General features: G+C 42.1%; 2 protein-coding genes across 3 annotated transcripts; both read right to left on the bottom strand.

The window, feature by feature from the left end:
* Positions 1–173: 173 nt before the first annotated feature.
* LOC124003299 (GTP-binding protein 2-like) lies at positions 174–10,536 on the bottom strand. The gene is made up of 12 exons (XM_046311436.1): positions 9,713–10,536; positions 9,181–9,207; positions 8,832–9,016; positions 8,510–8,621; positions 7,914–8,111; positions 7,481–7,655; positions 6,888–7,107; positions 5,784–5,919; positions 5,408–5,466; positions 4,806–4,977; positions 4,097–4,261; positions 174–3,310 (listed from the first exon to the last, which is right to left on the bottom strand). The coding sequence occupies exons 1-12, from the start codon at positions 9,926–9,928 to the stop codon at positions 3,116–3,118; spliced, it is 1,860 nt and encodes a 619-aa protein (XP_046167392.1). The 5' UTR covers positions 9,929–10,536; the 3' UTR covers positions 174–3,115.
* A 10,293-nt stretch (positions 10,537–20,829) lies between these two features.
* Positions 20,830–23,022, bottom strand: zgc:194981 (uncharacterized protein LOC561073 homolog). 2 transcript variants are annotated; one of them, XM_046311440.1, is made up of 4 exons: positions 22,528–23,022; positions 21,782–21,987; positions 21,437–21,556; positions 20,830–21,181 (listed from the first exon to the last, which is right to left on the bottom strand). In XM_046311440.1, the coding sequence occupies exons 2-4, from the start codon at positions 21,968–21,970 to the stop codon at positions 21,095–21,097; spliced, it is 396 nt and encodes a 131-aa protein (XP_046167396.1). In that variant the 5' UTR covers positions 21,971–21,987; positions 22,528–23,022; the 3' UTR covers positions 20,830–21,094. The 2 variants fall into 2 exon arrangements, with proteins under 2 accessions (XP_046167396.1, XP_046167397.1); XM_046311441.1 differs by lacking the exon at positions 22,528–23,022 and adding an exon at positions 22,101–22,495.
* Positions 23,023–23,631: the final 609 nt, after the last annotated feature.

Genomic DNA, 23,631 nt, shown 5'->3' on the forward strand with positions numbered 1-23,631 from the left:
TGAATTTGTCTCCCAACATCTGTTGGAAAGCAGACTCAACCAGGGTTTCCTCTAGGATTTTGTCTGTGCTTAGCTCTATTCTGTTTATTTTTATCCCAAAAAACTCCCTAGACTTTGCCGATGACAAGCATACCTATAACATGATGCAGCCACCACCATGCTTGAAAATATGAAGTCGCATTCAGTGAAGTGTTGGATTTTTTCCAAACCTAACGATTTGTATTCAGTACATAAAGTTAATTTCTTTGCCACAAAAAAATCTACTTATTTAGGCTTGCCCAAACAAAGGGGTTGAATACTTATTGACTCAAAAGCTGAAGCTTTTCATTTGTATTTAATTTGTAATTAAAATAATAATATCCACTTTGACGTGTGTGCGACACAGAATCTGTTTAATCCATTTGAAATTCAAGTTGTAACACAACAATGTGGAAAAAGTCAAGGGGTGTGATCACTTTCTAAAGGCACTGTAGTCCCACCTGGATTTGAAGCTCTCTAATGTTGTGGTGGAGTTACTTTGTTTTCCTATGAATGTCTATTTTTCAATATTTTTGTCGAACATTTTGTGTAAGTACTGTATGTAGCCTGGCATGCTGTGCTAGTAATGAATGTTGAAAAGCACAAGCTTCAAGGGCCTTTGCTCAACATCATCTCCTTATCCAATTGTTCATATCTTAAAGGGCTGCTCAATGTTATTCCCGGAGAGGTACTGTCCTGTATGTTTTCGATCCAACCATAATCTAGCCCATCCTATTTATTCCAATTAGGTGGTTGATAAGCTGGTTAGTTACAACTGCGGTTGGCGCGAAAACAAACATGCATGAGGGTAGCTCTCCAGAAACAGGGTTGGGCCGCCCTGCACGTGGACCAGACAGAATATGACCAGCATTCTTTTGGTTACACGTTATAACTTTCATGATTAAGCCATTACAATCCTTTATAAATGCCTAATAATTAATGTAAATAGTCATATTAATAGTATGTAGACCCTTTAACTATTTATACATCTTTAGCTTATTCATGAAAGTCATTTATAAAAGTGTAAACACATTTTATTAATGGAATTGAGTCATTTAAACCAGTGACATTTCAAAACGTTGCTTTTAGCTAAGCTGCAAAATGCACATTAAATGTGTTCTGTGAACAACCTGTGTTGACCATCAAGCCAAATAAGTTCAGCTTTTAAAGTCAATAAAAATATGCAAAAATACTTGTCTTTTGACGTTTTTTTTATGGGGAAAGGTGTCACGATAAAACATGTTTAATAGTATTTACACAACCTTGATGCAATGCATACACATACTGCAAACTTGCCACGTGTCTCAACCAAAGAAGCTAATACCTGTAATATTATATCATCTAAAAGAAAAGCGCTCTGCTTTCTGTATACTTATGACCGCAAACATCAGTGGTCACAGAGACCTCAATATGAATCAACACCATGATAAATTGAGTCCCGTGTTTCACTACAGAGCACCTTACAGCTCTACGGGACGTAGTCCGGGAACCTCTGGCGGACTCAAACATGCAGAAGCTATTCCAAAAATACAAAGTGCAAAATCGACAACTCTCACACAAATGTTTGTGCTTCAAAATGGTATTTAGAAGTGGATGTACATTACATTCAATGCTTTAGTTATAATTGCACACAACCTCGTAAAGGGTGAGGGATAAAGTCTAGAGTTCAATAAATATTTGTCATTTAGGAGTCCATTTAGTCTGATTTTTAGATTTTCACAAGTCCCTATTAAGCATGCAGACTCCACATGGGTATCTAGCTGCACATAGCTGCCTTGTACACAGACAAGCCTGAAGCTATGACATAGACAGCATTGGGTTCAATGGGTTGACATAACAGGGTAACAAAAGCGGCGTCTCTACTATGGAAAACATCACTTGATACTTGCAATGCAACATTCACTTGACTACGCCAAGCATCTCGACTCTGCTCATTCTCAACCCTCACACATTTTTGCTGCCCTACAGACTTAGTTGAATTTAACATTTAGAAAATTAGCATGGCAGCATTTACGGTCGCCACTTATTTGCGTCACCAAAATGGGCAGCACGTAGTCTACTTTTCCTTAATACTAATCAAGACGAATGAAGTGCAGAGAGTAAACCACAATATTTTAGAAAAAGTATGGAAGGAAACTCATTCAAAAGCATGGTAGAAGAGCTCTTCCTTTTGAAGACAGGATCACCACTGGTCGACTTTCCTGCATTCCACATGCTTTTGAAAGCAATGCTAACTGATACAACCTATTTACACTAGCATCGCTACATGCTCCAAAAATGCTAGCCATTCTGCACATTGCTAAATAACAAACTTAAAAACGACAACCCCTTAGGTCAGGGTTTCCCAAACTCCCCCCACAGGTGTACGCTTTGTTTTTTGCTCTAACACCACACAGTTGATTAAAATAATCAAAGCTTGATGATGAGTTGTTTAATTGAATCAGCTGTGTATTGCTAGGGCAAAAAAGCGTGCACCCGGGCGGAGGGGCAGGACAGAGTTTGGGGAACCCTGCCTTAGGTAAGTCGACAATGAGCTAAAACTTTTTTTTTAAAGCCAACTATCCCTTTAAACCTCCAAAGGATGGGTATGCTGAGTATGTTCCACATCGTCCAGTCCAAGTAAAACAGGGAGAGCATGCATTTGATCTATTGTATCTGTTTTATGAAATTACCCTCTGGTGTTTGGAGCCAGAGAGGGATGGGAATGGTTCCTTCAAGCAATCCACAGCAGATTAGATGAAAGCTTAGCCTGCCTTCGAAGAGGTCACCCAGCTTTCGACTAAAGACGCTGACCTTTGCCCAAACCCACCCTCGTCAAAGCGTCTCCCCAGAATCCACCACTGAGAAGGATCAAGGTTTTCAATCGGGCTTCACATCTCTACATGGCACGAGGGACAGATGAGGAAAGTACAGTACAGACACACTTAGATACAAACAAATGGTGATTAAAATACCAGTGTGTGGTATTGAACCACACAATCTACTGGGATGACGTCCGGTGCCGGCAGTTCGCACAAACTTACTCAGAAAGAGGGGGGGGGGCGGCATGTTCAGGAGAGCTTATAATTTCCTCTCCTTCCCTCCTTTCTCCTCCTCTCTATTTCTCTATCTCCCTCTGGTTCTGGTCGTGGATCTGGTTTTGGTCATGCGAGTTGGGCAGGAGGCTGGTGACGTGGCCGATGCCCTTGGTCACGCCCTCCCTGAAGAGCAGCTTGGCGCCCATGCGGAGGTATTCTGGGTGTTTGATGAAGCGGAAGCAGACCACGGCCCGCTCTCCTGTGCGCAACTCCTCCTGGTGGTGAAAACAGGGAAGGGCACACAAAACGGTTTGTGTTGCCTCATAAAGCAGCAGGGCCACAATCAGTAGGTAGACGTTGCTGATAGAGCTGACCTGATTCCTCTTCCTCTACATGGCAGAGTGGCATGTTTGTACTATATAATAAAATCTCTATCTTAACATTGCACAAGGTTTCATTTCTGGTATAATTTTTTTTTTGACCTTGTAAAAATTGGTCTAAATACTACAATGTATGAAGGATGCTGTATAAAAGAAAAAGGAGTATATACTTAAACAATAATGCCCGAGGGGGTGTGGTATATGGCCAGTATATCACGGCTAAGGGCTGTTCTTATGCCTGGATACAGCCCTTAACCGTGGTATATTGGCCATATACCACAAACCCCTGAGGTGCCTTACTGTTATTATAAATAGGTTACTGAGCTAATTAGAACAGTAAACAAGTAGTTTTGCATCATACCAGTGGTATATTTAAACAATAAGGCCCGGGGGGGTGTGGTATAGGGCCAATATACCACGGCTAAGGGCAGTTCTTAGGCATGACGCAATGCGTAGTGCCTGGATACAGGCCGTAGCCGTGGTATATTGGCCATATACCACAAACCCTTGAGGTGCCTTATTGCTATTATATATTGGTTACCAATGTAATTAGAGCAGTTTAAATAAATGTTTTGTCATACCCGTGGTATACAGTCTGATATACCATGGCTGTCAGCCAATCAGTCAATCAGCATTCAGGACTCTAACTAGCCAGTTTATAATTATTATTACTAAACTAACCTTTCCATGCAGGCACTCCACGGTGGCCGTCTGTCTTACGTTCCCCACGTGCACGGTCACTTGGAAGCCCCGACGGAATGTTTTGGCGTGGAAGAGAAGGACGATGGCCGCCTCAAACTGCCAGCAGATGGTGGGGTTCATCTTCGGGCTGACCATAACCATACCCTATTCGACACACACACACACACACACACTCACCAATAAGTACTTGGGGAGATGGGAAAGGAACAGCCATTGTGGAAGTGATTTTAGAAAACAGTACACTGCATTTTGACTACATATGATTTGGGAGTTGTTTGTGAGTGTACGTGTGTATTATATTGTATTATGAGTGTGCATGGACATTGTGTCAGATTGTTTCAAGGACCAAAATGTGTTTTTCACTGACAGCTATCAATTTAAAATAATAACTATTTATAGAAGAGAGAGAGAACAAAAACATAGTAGGCTACACAGACCTCCTACCTATACTTGAGATTTCACATGTAACACACAAAACAGTGGACATATGACAGTATCATAACCATGAGCAGTTTGTGCAGTCGTCTTGTTTCCAAATGTGACCCTGCAATGTTCAGTCAGATTAAGGGATGAGATTGGCAGAAAATAGAAAATGGGAGGGGAAACTATAGTATCTTATAGATAAAAGTCATGAAAATTCACATCTGGGCACATGTGGTGTGGGTGTGTTGTGGCTGAACCCTCTGACCTTGCGGAGCAGCGATCGGTCAAAGTTGCCGAGGGCCAGTGTGGCGGCTTGGCCGGCTCTCAGCACCCTGCAGGCCGAGCGGTTCCTATGGATGCTGCCCACCTTCAGCCTCAGGAAACGGCCCTCGTCCGTCGGGCCAACCACCAGCCTCTCCCCCTCGCGACACACCCCACTGTCCGCGGGACAACGGGAGGAAAAACACATTATGATAATGTCAAAGTGGAACTCTCCAGGGCAAATCATTTTTAGCAGCGCTTCAGGGTTACACCGTTTGCAGTACATCGACTTCTATTGGTTTTTGATTAGCTAAAAGCTCAATTGAGCAAATCCAATAAAAGTATCTTTAAAAAAAGCCCAACAAAGTCACCTATAGATGTGAACATGATGCACGAAAAATGAATAATAATCGGTAACATGACATGCATGGGATTTGTGCCACAAATGCTAAAACGTTAGCACTTGGAAACAGTGCCAGGGAAACTAACCCAAAGCAGGATTGTTGTCAGACCTTGTCCATAGACAGCTTACAATCCCTAGAACAGTGCTAAATCAATCCATTATCATTCATTCATGAGTATCAATATGACTTATGGCCAACTGACCTGTAGAGAGTTCCTCCCACCACTGTCCCCACATCTGGCACGGTATATATCTCATCTACCTATATTCACAAGCAGAGGAATTAGGACGTCTATTTGCAAGCGTTGATGCAGAATAAGGGTGTGAATCTGAATGTGTGAAAGTGCATGTTCACATCTCGTATGTATGCAATGTATGTCTGGGTGTATGTTCTGTGATGCATGTATGCGTTCGGATGGGTTTGTAAAGAGTGTGTGTAATATATTAGTTCTTCGTGCACAAACGCGTGTGCATGTGTATTATTGTGTTAGTTGTGAGTGTGCGTGGACACACACAATGTCCATGCACACACATCAAACACACAATAATTGTATCCGTTAATGTGTCTGGGTGTAGTACCTGGAACTCAGTGAGTTGCTGCATGAGCTCCTCTTGCTCCTTGCTGTTGCTGAGAGGAGGCAGGATGTTGAAGAAGACCTTAAGCAGGTCCAGACTCTCTCCAGACACGCTGGACAGGGTGAAGATGGGTGTGATGCTACGGCATAAAGAGTGGACATGACCTTTACAACCAGTATATAACCTAAGCATAACGTCAGAAAAGGCGTCATAATGGTGTCATTCGGTGTAAAGAAATTGGCTTGGGTGATCGTAACGTCATTCTCTGGGTGTCAACTGGTTATCTGATTGAGGAGACATCGGATAACCAGATTACAACCAGGTAAAGACATGTTTTTCATAGCTACATCAAGTCATAAAAATGTCATATTTTGGATGTTATCTGGTCAGATAACCAAATAACAACCAGATAGACATATTTTAATGGTTGCTCAAAACTTCTCACCTGGTTATCTGACTTCCATAAAATGTGTTTACACCCGGGAAAATTGCATCATTATGATGTCCCATGCCAAATTCTGCCCACTAAGATAGTTAGTCCTTTGATGCTTAAATGGGTGTATACACCCAACTAGGCCTGGGAGTTACCAGGGACCTCACAATATGATATTATGATGATACTTAGGTGCCGATACGATATGTTTTGCGATTCTCACAATTCTATATGTATTGCGATGTGATACAGCAATTTTATTGTGATTCGATGTTCCAAACATATTTCTCACCATATGTCTCCTGCAGAGGGACAAGCGAGAGCCATGAGAAAACAAGTTTTGATCAATCATGGAAATAAAAATGCTAAAACAAATTGGCTCCCTATTTAAAAAGATGGAGAACAAAAAAGGAAAAATACTGGAGTTTTGTTGCAGCTATCGCAAACAATAATATTGAGATATTGTCAAAACAATATGATATATCGTCAAAAATAATATCCCAATATGTAACTGTATTGATTTCCCCCCCACCAATACAAACAACATTGCCGTACATGCTTGCTAAGTCAATTCCCTTCTAGTCACTCTGGACTAAGGCCTATGTGGTGTATATTGGGTTCTGAATCTCAATTCTAGTTTCCTTTATAGGTCTTTTCTCCTTTTCAGCAGCTACCTGGAGGATTGAGCGAACTGCTGGGCGGCTGTGACGGCGTCATCCGGGCTAGCCACCACCATCGGCACTTTGTTACAGCCAGGCAGCTTGAGGACATGCTCCAGCTGGCGTACTGTGCGCTCCACCGTGCCCTTGGCGCACAGGTCCACCTTGCTGACCACGATAAAGATGGGTACCTTTAGTGCCATGGCCAGGCCCAGGTGCTCCCGGGTGGTGCCAGCTAAGGGGGAGAAAATCGTATCTGGTTGGGTCAGTGGTAGGGTCGCAAAACTCCCAGTAATTTACCAAAGTTACCAGACTTCAGAAATGTTGGTAATTTATACTTGAGTAGAAAAAAATGGTGTCAATGTTGCCCATGAGTTTCTAGTAAATAGACCATATGGTTCAGGAGAAGATTTATGGAAAAACATCTAATCAACAAGGACCTCATTTGCAATTAACGCCCTCTTTGTAACACTAGTCAGTGGTCACATACTGTAAGTAGTCAAATGCACATCACTTTTCATAGCTTGCTGGGCCAAACAAATCCTGTAGAAGTTAAAAAGGCCGGCACAATCTACACTGTTATTATATAGCTATGTGATCGGGCTTACCTATGCCTGTGTTGGCGCTGACCACCAGCATGGCGAAGTCTGGGCAGTAGCTGGTGAGGCCAAAGATGGTGGTTTTCAGGTACTTGTGGTGGCCGGCCAGGTCAATGAAGGTGATCATCTTAGAAGAGCTCTCGCAAATCTCCTCGGCTGTACGGGAGTCACTGTAGTTCACCACCTTCAAAAGCCACATGAGAGGAAGTTCAATTAACTTGTGTGTTGTTACACTATTTTTACAGGTTAGTAACAAATGGAAGGTGTTCAAAACATTTGTGTGCTGTTACACAGTTTTTTGTGTTATTACACTTTTTTGTTATATCAGTGTAGTTTTTGAGGAACAAGTTTTATTTTGTAGTCTTTGCTCAAAGGAAGGGAAAACTCATGCATGTTTATCCTTCCTTCTTTATCTTGTCACCTATAAGACGCTGTTACCCACCTCCCCTTTGCTATTGAAGCCCAAAATCTCAAAGCTGATGCTTGATGTCCTGCCCGTTTGGATCTCATGAAGGTGCCTGAAGAGGTTGAGGCGTGCCCGGCCTCGCCCGTTGTCCAGCTCGCCTTGCGTCAGCACGCCCAACAGTGTGGACTTCCCTGAGTCCACGTTTCCCAGTACCGCCACACGCAGGTCCAAGAACTGCTCTCATACACACACAAGAGACACAGCAGTGAAATTACAGCAGATTGACGTGGCAGAAATCCTTCATTGTATGTACAGCTTACCATTGACCATTGATTGAGTGCAAAACAAGAGAGTCACTCTCCTTTTGCATTGTAATGCTTAAATGACAGACAGAAAATAAACAATGGGAAATAGGTGAGGAGGAGACAGTGAGAAGTGAACTGAACCACAGACTCCAGTGGGGAGTTGCATATGTGCAAGGAGCCAGGAGTGTTACAACTGGATCACGTCTCAGCACACAGTCAGCCCTTCTACTCTATTCACTCTGTAGTCCATAGGCTAGCCTTACTTTTGAGATTTGTAATTTGGGTGAATTGTCTCTTAAATAAGACAAAGGTGCTGTTTAATCTCACCTGTTGGTCGTCTGGAACTTTTCGGACAAGAACCTCTGCGATTTTCCGGCAGTTTCTGTCCGAGTCATAATCCACCTCTCTTTCTCGTAGAAGTGTGATGTCAGCACCAACCCTGGTGAGGCAGAGATAGCACATTTCTAACCAACACCCACCAAACTGAGGGGCAACTGTTAAATACAGTAACAATGGCAAACTGTCAAATTAGACATTCATAAACTAGTTTCTTCAAGATTCAATGGGCATAATTGAAATGACCTTGGAGCTGAAGAAAGTATCCCAGATTGTGCCTTTGGTGATGTTTGCAAACAAGGTAGTGACATACTTCTCTGCCATCCTCCGTAGGGTCTTCAGCGAGGCTCTCATGTCTCCCTCTGACAGTCCGACAAGCAGGCCATTGTCTTCCACCCCAATCTGATACACCGCCTCGCCCCGTCCCTCTTGAAGACGCCATTTTAACTGGGTGGCCAGGTGCTCAAAGCGGTATTGTGTGGGGTTCACCAGCTTCAGCTGCAGTGAAGGTAGAGCACGGGACAGCACTTCACTTTTAACAAGTGTCCAACAAGTGAACCTCGTGTTTGAGAGCATATACATGGATGTGTTTTGACTTTTGATTACTAGCTACAGGTGAAAGGGAAGATGACATGCAAAAAGAAAGAAATGTATACTAGTACCTTATATTCAATGTTTCCCTCTTCAGCCTGAGAGAAACAGAGGGGTGGACATGTTTTTAAAATGTGTGCCTGTACTGTATTTTGACAGACAAGCACACACCCCTGACTAATGTACTTCTGAATAAAAAACTACCCACACCACAGCAAGCTATCACTACAGTATTTAACATCTATGCACCACCAGGGGAACAATGTATCTTGCAACATCATGGAGCTGCAAAGCTGCTCTCTTGCAGCTAGTCACAACATTGTTATGTGCGAACGCCAGCTGTTGATGTCAACAAACAAACAAATGTCCATTCCCTGCTTATAACAACGTTACATATGGCAAAAACGTTTCTTACCATGGAAAAGCTCAGGCGACACCATCTGCCAGATGCTAGATAAAATAATGTCAGAATTTGTAAATAGCTAGGCTCTGGCTAGTCTAGCATTGGATAATATCGCTAGCTAGCTAACTAACATGAACTTGATAGCAAGCTCCAGCTAGCAGTAGCTGTACATCTGCTACAGTAGTAGCTAGCCAACTTACCTCCGGTGGTAAATACGGTGGGGTTTTGTTGGTCTTTGTCTTTTTATTCCTCCGTCTCTTTCTTCTCTTCCCTTTTTTTGAACGCGTTTTTTTGGACGTCATCCTTCTCCCATGACCTGAACTGGGTCCTTGCAAATTTGATCTAACGTTAGGCAAATTTGATCTAACGTTAGCGACTGTACCAACGCCAGTCCCGCCTGATATTCGCGCATCCATCACGGAAATTAGCTAACGCGAAACCACACTGTTTCTGTCAGTAAGAATATAACGGACTTAAAATTTTACGTCTGCAAATGAATCAATACACATACATATGGGCTCAGAGTGGGTAGCTAACGCAATCGGTCCAACTGAGGCTGGCCTTCTCTCCATCACTTGCCTTCTACTAGTCCAAGGTTCCCCAAATAGCGGCCCGCGGCCCGATTTATATTATATTATTTCTGTTACAAATGTTATACTATTATTATTTGTTCTAATTGTTGGACATACAATATTATAAACACCAGGAAATCAGCTTCAAGTGATTTTAATTTTGAAATTCTGTTCCCAAATTACCACACATAATAAAGACGCTTGATCTCAAATAAATGTAAGCAAGGTTTGAAATGATTCCATTTTTTTGTTGTCAAATATGATATCTGCTTTGGCTTCTTGCAGTCAATTTGCAGTCTACAAATTATGTTCTGGTCACCAACCATCAACAAAAAAATCGTCCCGCTGCTAAATCTTGCAGATGATCCCTGCGGACTGTAAAAATAGGTTGACGCTCCTGCCTCAAACGAGCCTCCACCACTAGTATCCGTGTGATCTGGGGTTTTCCTTCAGGGTTTGCAAAAGTTACCAGAATCACAATGTTCAAATTGGCTATATTGTAATAAAAAAAATACATTTTTTTATGTGGTTTTCGGTCTTAATTTAAGATTAGGCATAAGGTTAGCAGTGTCGTTAAGGTTAGGTTTAAAATGCAATTTTAATAGATAAATTGTAGAAATAGGCGGGGGACTTTGTGGCTGTGGTAACTAGTGACAACCGGAAGGAAGGACCTCCCGGATCGTTTCCTGACCAACGGGTCAGGTCAGAGATACCTTTAAGGATATGGGAAACTCCATTGAAATCGAATTAACCCCCATTGTGTACGTTTCCCATGCTAAATCAATGGGTCGCAAGGTGCATTCTGGGCGATTCAAGGGGTAAGAAGAGCTCTCCCTCAAGGAGTGAATGAGAGCTCAAAACCCCAACATTTGCATGAATTTCGTCAACAAGAAGTACAACATTGGAAATATTTTCCAAGATATAGGATAATTAACTTACTATTTGTAATATTGTATAGCTTTGGAATCGTGACATTAGGTACTTTCGAGGACTCTTATTTTATTTTTTTAAACAACATTTATTTTTATTAACAACAAATCAATACATAAAGCACATGAGGGAACACAAGCATACATATGTTACAAACAATGGACAATACATTTACATTTACATTTAAGTCATTTAGCAGACGCTCTTATCCAGAGCGACTTACAAATTGGTGCATTCACCTTATGACATCCAGTGGAACTTGGAGCATTTTGCTGAACATGGTGGTGTGCGTGTGTATAAAAGTGAGCTTTTAGTTGTTTTTAAGATTGCCTGAGAGGTTTTACTTACTGAGACAATGGCAGCCAGCGTTTCTATTCCGCCTGTGCTGAGGACGATGTATGGGATCACATTCTCTGCAAAGCCCGAGTCCCTCAAGATCCCATTGGTGTAGTACCAGATGGCATTCAGGCCACACAATCGAGCTAGGGGGTACAATATCACATTACAATTACACAAGGACCTTAAGGGACATACATATACTTACAATTCGAACAGCTTTTTTGTTAGTAGAGCATTTAACCGTCTTAAAATAAAGTTCCATTTCTTTTTGTAGGGTAAGATATTTTTTTATTTTTTTTATTTTTTTAAATTTCACCTTTATTTAACCAGGTAGGCTAGTTGAGAACAGGTTCTCATTTGCAACTGCGACATGGCCAAGATAAAGCATAGCAGTGTGAACAGACAACACAGAGTTACACATGGAGTAAACAATTAACAAGTCAATAACACAGAGAAAAAAGGGGAGTCTATATACAATGTGTGCAAAAGGCATGAGGAGGTAGGCGAATAATTACAATATTGCAGATTAACACTGGAGTGATAAATGATCATGTACAGGTAGAGATATTGGTGTGCAAAAGAGCAGAAAAGTAAATAAATAAAAACTGTGGGGATGAGGTAGGTGAAAATGGGTGTCCTATTTACCAATAGATTATGTACAGCTGCAGCGATCGGTTAGCTGCTCAGCTAGCTGATGTTTGAAGTTGGTGAGGGAGATAAAAGTCTCCAACTTCAGCGATTTTTGCAATTCGTTCCAGTCACAGGCAGCAGAGTACTGGAACGAAAGGTGGCCGAATGAGGTGTTGGCTTTAGGGATGATCAATGAGATACACCTGCTGGAGCGCGTGCTACGGATGGGTGTTGCCATCGTGACCAGTGAGCTGAGATAAGGCGGAGCTTTGCCTAGCATGGCCTTGTAGATGACCTGAAGCCAGTGGGTCTGGCGACGAATATGTAGCGAGGGCCAGCCGACTAGAGCATACAAGTCGCAGTGGTGGGTAGTATAAGGTGCTTTAGTGACAAAACGGATGGCACTGTGATAAACTGCATCCAGTTTGCTGAGTAGAGTGTTGGAAGCAATTTTGTAGATGACGTCGCCGAAGTCGAGGATAGGTAGGATAGTCAGTTTTACTTGGGTAAGCTTGGCAGCGTGAGTGAAGGAGGCTTTGTTGCGGAATAGAAAGCCGATTCTTGATTTGATTTACGATTGGAGATGTTTGATATGGGTCTGGAAGGAGAGTTTGCAGTCTAGCCAGACACCTAGGTACTTATAGGTGTCCACATATTCAAGGTCGGAGCCATCCAGTGTGGTGATGCTAGTCGGGCATGCGGGTGCAGGCAGCGATCGGTTGAAAAGCATGCATTTGGTTTTACTAGCGTTTAAGAGCAGTTGGAGGCCACGGAAGGAGTGATGTATGGCATTGAAGCTCGATTGGAGGTTAGATAGCACAGTGTCCAATGACGGGCCAAAAGTGTATACAATGGTGTCGTCTGCGTAGAGGTGGATCAGGGAATCGCCCGCAGCAAGAGCAACATCATTGATATATACAGAGAAAAGAGTCGGCCCGAGAATTGAACCCTGTGGCACCCCCATAGAGACTGCCAGAGGACCGGACAACATGCCCTCCGATTTGACAGAAAATGTGGTTTTCTGTTTGTAAATTTACATTTGTGTATATGAAATAATGCCAAAAGAATAATGAAATTAATTACATAAAAATGTTTCAGCTTATTTCTATCTTATGTTAAGAATCAAAACAGTACATCTCTCCACAATAGTGTAAAATCTTCATAAATGTGTTCAATTATAAACCTACTGATGTCTTGCCACAGTTTTCTTACATGCATACAATGCCAAAAAAAGATGGAAAACTGTTTTTGGGTGGTCATTACAAAAGGAGCAATTTGAGTTGATGTTTTCCTTAAACTTCTTCATATTGTGGTTGGCAGAATAATATTTATGAATCATTTTAAAGGAAACTTCCTTAATTTTGTTAACAAGTAGGTTTGTGTGTGGCAACATCCAAACTTTTTTCCAACAGATATTATCAATAAATCCATTCCATTAAGGCATGACATAAGGTATAGATACAACATCCTGCTGAAACAAGGTTTGCATCTCTCTGTTGTTGAATGGACCAAAAGAGCAACAAATCTTTCCTACTGATGAGTCAACAGGATCAATAGAAGGTAGGCTCTGAGGGTCAGGTCTTGACACGTTCCTGAATAACATAGCAACACCTGAGGGAATGGCATCTAAAACAATTGCAAAATCTTCAGGTGTTATAGGGACCTTGTAAAGTGATAAGAATTCCTTATAACTGAGTAAAATACCCTCTGCATTTACCAGTTGGCTCACCAATAAGATATTATTTCGGAACCAATATTCTAAAAACAAATAACTATTTTTATACAATATATCCCGATTATTCCATATATAATATCTGTGTGGAGAAAAATTGTGTTGATAAATTAAGGACCATGATAAGAAAACCTGCCGATGAAAAGCAGAACGTTTCCCTGAAACTTTGTCAATATTATAATTGCAAAACAACATGAAGTTAAGGCCACCAAAAGTAGAGAAGACATTATGAGGAATACAATTCCAGATAGAAGTGGGTCTTCTTAGGAATTGTTTTATCCAATTGATCTTAAAATTATTATTTAAAGTAGTAAAGTTCAGAAAATTCAGTTCACCATTCTCATAAGTGTTCATCACAACATTTTTCCTAATGTAATGGGTACGGTTTCTCAAAAGAAAGTTGAAAAGCATCTGGTCTATCTCTTTGCTTATTTTACTATCAAGATAGGCACGTTTCTCGACTCATACCCTGGAGAAGGGATTGCGTGACGATTAGTTTAGCAACCGCGTGACGCAACATGATAACGTGAACGCGATTGGTCGACAGTCTGTTGGGTGGGGTGTTTGCGCCTACAGTTTTGCTTCTGTACTGCAGTTTGACTGACGTCTGGTCCAGGAAGACAATTTCTTGTGACTGCCAGAGTCCGATTTGACATTTCCTAATAAGACATTTCAGTCACCGCCTTTGTGCACAAAACATCAATTGAATTATTCAAATAATTGTCGCAGAGGCAGAATTGTTTTCCATCACTCATTGCCGAAGATATGAACATTTTATTTTCATCCAATGCCTGCCATGTTGCATTGCTCCCTGTGCGCACTGGGTGCTAGTGCGCATGTATGTGATGTTTGCACTGCCGGCCCGCTCGTTAGGCAGCCGCCATAAAGCAGATTGACGACGGCGCCATTTTCTGAGCTAAACTGACCAAGACGCTCCTGACGCCGCCCTTTGATAAACAGTGCCCACTTTGTCAAAGGCAAGGGACAAAATATTTTGCTTGTCCATTTCCCAGCGCGCCTCTCCAGGGTGGTGTTGAAGAAACTAATCTCTGCAGCGCTAACGTTCCGTCAAACATTTTTTTTATCTGACTTAAATCATGTAGCACATATAGGATATGGTAGAGAGAGTATGTGGCCTTTTCTGTAGCCTACAGGCTGGAGATTAAATGTATGACAATGTAATGAGAGGGACAATATTAATAAACAACATATCCTAAGGACAGGACAGGTCAAAGTAAAATGGACCATTTTGAATGGATGATCACAACTGTTGTCCAGGAGTTTCACCACATTGTCATGATCAGAGGGTTCAAATTTGTATCCATACATTTTTCACAAACTGATCATAGCAAAAAAGAAAATACTTCTGCATTTCCTGCTGAGTAAATATGCTGACGATAACTTCTGATAAAGTTGGGTAGCTGATATTCAGAGCTTAAATAACCAAATTGATTAGTCACAGGAATCAGGACTAATACATTCAATGCAATGGCCTGTTTTTACAAAGGGTGGGCCGTGGTAGGCTACACCCCAGTAAGCATGAGCTGACTTCTGTCTTGTTTTGGTGTTTTACAAATGGTAGGTTTTCCACATTGATGGACATTCATAAAATAAAATTTCAGACAACACTGTAGGCTATACCTCAGTATGGACTGACCGACGCTGACGCCTTTTGGACGTATTTTTTAAGTGCAGTTCAGGACTGGCCTTGATTTCCACATTCACAGACATTGGCTTTTGGTTTGGTCTAGACCAAATCTGAACCAATCATAGACGACTATGATTGGTTCAGATTTGTTGCGGGCCCAGACTGGCTTTGATTTGGGCCAAGGATTAAATTACTTATTTTCAACTTTCATTCAGAACCAAAATTGAGCGTGATTTCAACATCCGGGGATCTCGCCTATGGTGGCAGAATGGCAAGGATCGGCCGTGGATGTTTGTCTGTGTCAACCAAATGTTACATGAATCCATGAATCTGCTTATACTAACGTGAGTAGATCACCCAACAACTGTCAGGCATCTTGGATGCAGTCTCCAGTTCTTTATACCTCAGTGTGTGGGAAGAGCCTCCAGCTAATGGAACTGCATCATGTGCATGATGGCACACAACGGAAAACATTTATAAAAATTTGCAGCGGAAAATGAAAATAAGTATTTCTTATTGGACAAGTCCAGGTAGTTCCCCTCCCTGTGTCAGTCAGTCCCTTTTCTTCTATTTGGTGCTAAATTACCACAACCTTCCTTGATAACAATGGCCGCATGAGCCAGGCACTGCACAAATTCATTCATTTGTTTTCTAAATAATCAAGAGTTAATGCCCAGCTGTTAGATAGTTGAGATTATGTATAGATTACAGTTAAATGAATGGTGTAAGATTTTTTTATCATAAAACGGAAATAGTTGGTTGTGTGCAAGTTATAATACAAAATATTTGTCCGCAGGCACCATGGTCATGATATATTGGAAAGCCTGGCACCCCACGGCGAATTTGCTGAAATGTGAGATAAATTCGCTCAGAAGAAAGAGTGAGAATCCCTGAGGGAGGTCATCAGCAAACTCAAAACTATGGCTGACTAGTGACACGAGCCTACCAGACGAGCTAAATGCCTTTTATGCTCGCTTCGAGGCAAGCAACACTGAAGCATGCACGAGATCACCAGCTGTTCTGGATGACTGTGTGATAACTGTAGTTTAACTGTAGCTTAACTGTGTGATAACTGTAGCTTTCTGTAGTTTATGTGAGCAAGACCTTTAAAAAGATCAACATTTACAAAGCCGCGGGCCAGATGGATTACCAGGATGTGTACTCATGTGTACGCATGCATGAACAAACTGGCAAGTGTCTTCACTGACATTTTCAACCTCTCCCTGACTGAGTCTGTAATACCTACATCTCTCAAGCAGGCCCCCATTGTCCATGTGCCCAACGAAGTGAAGGTAACCTGCCTAAATGATTACCACCCAGTAGCACTCACGTTGGTAGCTATGAAGTGCTTTGAAACGCTGGTCATGGCTCACATCAACAGCCTCCTCCCAGATAACCTTGGCCCACTCCAATTTACCGCCCCAAAAGATCCACAGATGACGCAATCTCAATCGCACTCCACACTGCCCTTTCCCACCTGGGCAAAAGGAACACATATGTGAGAATGCTATTCATGGACTAAAGCTCAGTGTTCAACATCATAGTGCCCACAAAGCTCAGCAATAAGCTAAGGACACTGGGACTAAACACCTCCCTCTGCAACTGATCCTGGACTTTCTGACGGGCTGCCCCCAGGTGGTAAGGGTAGAAAACAAAACGTCTGCCAGGCTGATCCTTAACACTGCGGCCCCTCAGGGGTGTGTACTTAGTCCCCTCCTGTACTCCTTGTTCACCCACGACTCCAACACCATCATTAAGTTTGCTGACGACACAACAGTGGTAGGCCTGATCACCGACAATGATGAGACAGCCTATATCAAAGTCAGAGAACTGGCAGTGTGGTGCCAGGACAACAACCTCTCCCTCGATGTGAGCAAGACAAAGGAGTTGATTGTGGAATACAGTAAAAGGCGGGCCGAACAGGCCCCCATTAACATCAATGATGGGGCTGTAGTGGTGTGGGTCAAGAGTTTCAAGTTCCTTGGTGTCCACATCACCAATGATCTATCATGGTCCAAACACACCAAGACAGTCATGAAGAGGGCACGACAAAACCTTTTCCCTCTTAGGAGAATGAAAAGATTTGGCATGGGTGCCCAGACCCTTTTTTTTTTTTACAGCTGCACCATCGAGAGCATCCTGACCGGTTGCATCACCGCCTGGTATGGCAACTGCTCGGCATCTGACCATAAGGCGCTACAGTACATCACTGGGGCCAAGCTTCCTGCAATCCAGGACCTATATAATAGGCGGTGTCAGAGGAAAGTCCATAACATTTTCAGACTCCAGTCACCCAAGTCATAGACTGTTTTCTATGCTACCGCACGACAAGCGGTGCCGGAGCGCCAAGTCTAGGACCAAAAGGCTCCTTAACAGCTTCTACCCCTAAGTCATAAGACTGCTGAACAATCAAATGGCCACCGGACTATTACATTGACCCCCCATTTGTTTTGTACACTGCTGCCACTCGCTGTTATTGTGTTACTTTGAATTATTTTTTACTTTAGTTTATTTGGTAAATATTTTCTTTAACGCTTCTTGAACTGCACTGTTGGTTAAGGTCTACACTTGTTGTATTCGGCGCATGTGACAAAGTTTGATTCAATGTTTTATTTGACCCCTTAAAACAACACATTTCACTGCACCTATCCAGTGGTGTGAAATACTTAAATAAAAATACTTCAAAGTACTACATTTTTTATTTATTTTTTATTTCACCTTTATTTAACCAGGTAGGCTAGTTGAGAACAAGTTCTCATTTGCAACTGCGACCTGGCCAAGATAAAAGCATAGCAGTGTGAACAGACAACACAGAGTTACACATGGAATAAACAATTAACAAGTCAATAACACAGTAGAAAAAAAAATGGGCAGTCTATATACAATGTGTGCAAAAGGCATGAGGAGGTAGGCGAATAATACAGTATTGCAGATTAACACTGGAGTGATAAATGATCAGGTCATGTACAGGTAGAGATATTGGTGTGCAAAAGAGCAGAAAAATAAATAAATAAAAACAGTATAAAAAACAGTATGGGAATGAGGTAGGTGAAAATGGGTGGGCTATTTTCCTATAGACTATGTACAGCTGCAGCGATCGGTTAGCTGCTCGGATAGCTGATGTTTGAAGTTGGTGAGGGAGATAAAAGTCTCCAACTTCAGCGATTTTTGCAATTCGTTCCAGTCACAGGCAGCAGAGTACTGGAACGAAAGGCGGCCAAATGATGTGTTGGCTTTAGGGATGATCAGTGAGATACACCTGCTGGAGCGCGTGCTACGGATGGGTGTTGCCATCGTGACCAGTGAACTGAGATAAGGCGGAGCTTTACCTAGCATGGACTTGTAGATGACCTGGAGCCAGTGGGTCTGGCGACGAATATGTAGTGAGGGCCAGCCGACTAGAGCATACAAGTCGCAGTGGTGGGTGGTATAAGGTGCTTTAGTGACAAAACGGATGGCACTGTGATAGACTGCATCCAGTTTGCTGAGTAGAGTGTTGGAAGCCATTTTGTAGATGACATCGCCGAAGTCGAGGATCGGTAGGATAGTCAGTTTAACTAGGGTAAGCTTGGCAGCGTGAGTGAAGGAGGCTTTGTTGCGGAATAGAAAGCCGACTCTTGATTTGATTTTCGATTGGAGATGTTTGATGTGGGTCTGGAAGGAGAGTTTGCAGTCTAGCCAGACACCTAGGTACTTATAGATGTCCACATATTCAAGGTCGGAACCATCCAGAGTGGTGATGCTAGTCGGACATGCGGGTGCAGGCAGCGATCGGTTGAAAAGCATGCATTTGGTTTTACTCGCATTTAAGAGCAGTTGGAGGCCACGGAAGGAGTGCTGTATGGCATTGAAGCTCGTTTGGAGGTTAGATAGCACAGTGTCCAATGACGGGCCGAAAGTATATAGAATGGTGTTGTCTGCGTAGAGGTGGATCAGGGAATCGCCCGCAGCAAGAGCAACATCATTGATATACACAGAGAAAAGAGTCGGCCCGAGAATTGAACCCTGTGGCACCCCCATAGAGACTGCCAGAGGACCGGACAGCATGCCCTCCGATTTCACACACTGAACTCTGTCTGCAAAGTAATTGGTGAACCAGGCAATGCAGTCATCCGAAAAACCGAGGCTGTAGAGTCTGCCGATAAGAATATGGTGATTGACAGAGTCGAAAGCCTTGGCGAGGTCGATGAAGACGGCTGCACAGTACTGTCTTTTATCGATGGCGGTTATGATATCGTTTAGTACCTTGAGTGTGGCTGAGGTGCACCCGTGACCGGCTCGGAAACCAGATTGCACAGCGGAGAAGGTACGGTGGGATTCGAGATGGTCAGTGACCTGTTTGTTGACTTGGCTTTCGAAGACCTTAGATAGGCAGGGCAGGATGGATATAGGTCTGTAACAGTTTGGGTCCAGGGTGTCTCCCCCTTTGAAGAGGGGGATGACAGCGGCAGCTTTCCAATCCTTGGGGATCTCAGACGATATGAAAGAGAGGTTGAACAGGCTGGTAATAGGGGTTGCGACAATGGCGGCAGATAGTTTCAGAAACTACATAAGTAGTTTTGGTGGGTATCTGTACTTTACTATTAATATGTTTGACAACATTTAATTTTACTTCACTACATTCCGAATGAAAAGAATGTGCTTTATACTCCATACCTTTTCCCTGACACCCACAAGTACTTGTTACATTTTGAATGCTTAGCAGGACAGGAAAATGGTCCAATTCACACACTTTTCAAGGGAATATTCCTGGTCATCTCTACTGCTTCTGATCTGGCGGACTCACTAAACACAAATGCTTCATTTGTAATTTATGTACAAGTGTCTTCCTGAGCCCATGTCCCAGACAGACAGAACAGCAACACCAGCAGAGCTACAGCACCCCTCATTCTAAAATAACACCTCTACTGAAATGACGTAGTCTAGGGCTCAGTGCCCTTTCTTATACATACACAGCTTGGGTATCGACTGCATGAGAATTTAACACATCTGTGACAGAAAGAACACTCTGAGAGAATATTGCCGAAGATGACCTCATGTCTCTTATATCTGATGTTCCTTACAGCGGTGGAAGAAGTGGACCTGTGTTTGGTCTCTCCCCTTCCTGTTCTGACCTGTGTGGCACGCTGGCTGCTTTTATGGCTTAGTCATCCAAAGTAAACAAAGGGAAGCAAGACAACTTTCAAAACATATTGACAAGTGTTGCTTCCAGTGCTCATAAAGGTAGACTTACATAGTAATGAAGAATGGCTTTTCTGTATATAGGGCATGCAAGCTAGGTGTATTGTGTAATCGTGTAGTATGTGTAATAGTTTGTCTGCCATTCTAAATGTAAACACTTATAGGCCTACATCAAAGGCACTTTTTAAAACAAATGGGGAAATGAAGTATACCAATGTATTCCTACTACTAAGAAATATGACAAATTAAAAGTGAATTAAATCAAGTAAAAAACAACACCAAAACTCCCTTTTCAACGTCATTTATTAACCTCTTAATTAATCAGTAGATCTTGACTGTGGTGGCCAAAGGATTATTGAAGATGTATAACATGTAAAACATACTAAAGGAGTTTAAAGACTGTGAATCAAAGTTTAAATGTCAAGCTTCAAATATTGTGTTCGTGTTGACAATACGATGCTTTTAAATAATTGTAGATGTATGGTGGTGATGCAGCAGCACGGTTAGTTCATTCCAGAATGCTTTGACAAACTTAAATTCCAAGTCCATGTCAATTACACTGGTCCATCAGAAGGTAGCTTGGAGTCGGAAAGGCAGAATGTGGGACATCAAGCACAACAAAATGGCAGATCATAGTCTGAAAAGAGAGAGACAGACATCATCAGATACTTGAATATTTTAGGGCCAGTTTCCTTGGCCCTGATGAGCTTATTCCTTGACCAAAAAGTAGAATCTGCACTGAAAGTGCTTTTTAGTTCAGGACTAGGTTTAATCCTGGTCTGGGAAACTGGCGAATACTGTGTATATCATAAAAGCTCAGGTAATCGTATTAACATATACTGTAGGCTAACTATTTACTTCAAGGTGAATGGTGATTCAAAGTATACACTACCTTGAGATTCGGAGAGTTCTGCAGTCTGCAATCAGCCAAGTTTACATTGGCTTCGTTTTTACACACAGTCTCTCCCACTTTGACAGTCATGGTGTGCTTCACCCGAGCAGGAGGGTAAATCTAAAAGTCAACAGAAATATTTACGTAAGGCGAATACTTTAATCTACGTTTGTACTTTAAAAATTCTCATTCAAGTCTAGTGCCAAATCCGAGGACTTAATTACAATTTTAGTTCAATTAGTGATGAAGTATTTTTTCAGTTCAGTTAGTTCTGAAGAATTAAAAACTATTATAAAACTAATAAGATTTTATTGCAAGTGGTGTGCAAGTGTGCAGTCTACAGACCTGTGGTGTGGCAGATAGAATGTCAACGACCTTGTACGCAAAAGCATATTTGTTCATGCGATTATGAAAGTCAATGGCAAAGTTGGCTGCCTCTGTGACACCAGAGCCGTAGGCGTACTGTCCGGACTTGTCCCCCAACACACAAGAGATCACGGTGAGTGCCGCAAGAATTGTGCACAAAGCAGTCATCTCTGTACCATTCAAGTCTGTGGAAGAAAGAGAGCATATCTTTGACACACTCTGCCTTTAGAGATTTGTTCTATTTTCCATTCTTTAAGACAGGCCAAGTAAGTGTATATGAGGCATCAGGACTAGCTACCTTTTCAGGTTTTGAAACAGCACGTATTGAACAATGGAGCAGGTTGAGAACAGGTTTATCTTCAATATAGGAATATTGTCTGAGAGAGAGTTCAGCATATTTTATGATAAAATGACATTGTAAAAATGTGCGCAGTACGTTGATCACTTAGAAATCAACAAAATACTCAGCCCGGATAAGACATCCCTGAATTATGAGACACCTGATTGCAGGTGGTTAGGTTGTTGGATATAATGCCAGTCAAAACCAGACCTAGGCATTATACAAACAAGCTGGCATTTAGAAACTGGCATGAAATATCCAATATTTGCTGTGTAAAATATTTTCTGTGTCAAATAATAACATTGTTTAAAATGTCTTAACAGAAACCATATGCTACTGTACTACCATATGCTACTGTACATCTAAACAGGAAAAACATGCTCACCTGCAAGCTGCCTGAATGCTGAGTCATCTTCTAGCAGCTATTCTACTTTACCCTGGTGAGAATATGCCGTCCCCCTCTGCTCAAGCGAATCATAGCATCAGTGACTCTCTTCCACTTTCACATCTATTGTGTTCAGCTGGCCCTGAATTCCAATGATGAATCATTTCCACAGAGGTGATTCACCGCTACTGCTGCAGCAGACTGCAACTTGTTTCTGTCTGCTTCCCTTGACCAGTTTGCATCGGGAGAGAAAGCAGAACAACACATTTCTTGCTGGATGATGCCTCGGGAGTCCTTTATTTACTGTATAACCCAACGCAATTACTTTCTGTGCTCATGGTTAGGTTTCACAAAACCAGGAAGTGACCTTTGACAGTATACAGCTGAGCTCAGTGGAAGCCACTCCTACTCCTCAGAACAAACAGTTGTAACTTATACTGACACTCCGCTGCTCAGACTGTTAGTTTGTGTATCAACATGGCAGAGGCCATAGACTTGATCCGTTTTTCAATCTGGATCTACTGGGGTGGCAGGTTAGAGCTCAAGAGCATTGGGCCAGTAACCAAAAGGTTGCTGGATCGAATCCCGAGCTGACAAGGTAAAAATCTGTCGTTCTGCCCCTGAACAAGGCAGTTAACCCACTGTTCCCCAGTAGGTCGTCATTGTAAATAAGAATTTGTTCTTAACTGACTTGCCTAGCTAAATAAAGGTTAAATTAAACAAACAAAAAAATACTGAAGGATCCAGTGACCATTCCCTGTGGATACAGCTTACTTGAAGGGTCGGTCCACTTAGATAATTGAAATAGACATTCTGCACCAATATGTAACTTTTAAAAGCCCACATGGAAAACTCAGAAAATCTGCATTTTGACATGTCCCTCCTCATGTTTTTCCAACTTATAGTAAGATTTTAATCCACTTAAACTAAAAATGTCGGCAATTTATTTTCACCATCATTGTAAAGCCCTAGTTCCTTTGCTTTTACAACGTTTTCTGAAGATTTGATGGTTGAGTAAGCTTGGGAGGAGGTCCTGAGTGATTGTGTGCATATGTGTTTGTGTGAGAGAGTGAGTGTGTGTGTGTAGATAAGAAGATAACTAGA

This window comes from Oncorhynchus gorbuscha, linkage group LG18 (genome assembly GCF_021184085.1).
Source record: "Oncorhynchus gorbuscha isolate QuinsamMale2020 ecotype Even-year linkage group LG18, OgorEven_v1.0, whole genome shotgun sequence".
Classification (NCBI taxonomy): Eukaryota; Metazoa; Chordata; class Actinopteri; order Salmoniformes; family Salmonidae; genus Oncorhynchus; species Oncorhynchus gorbuscha.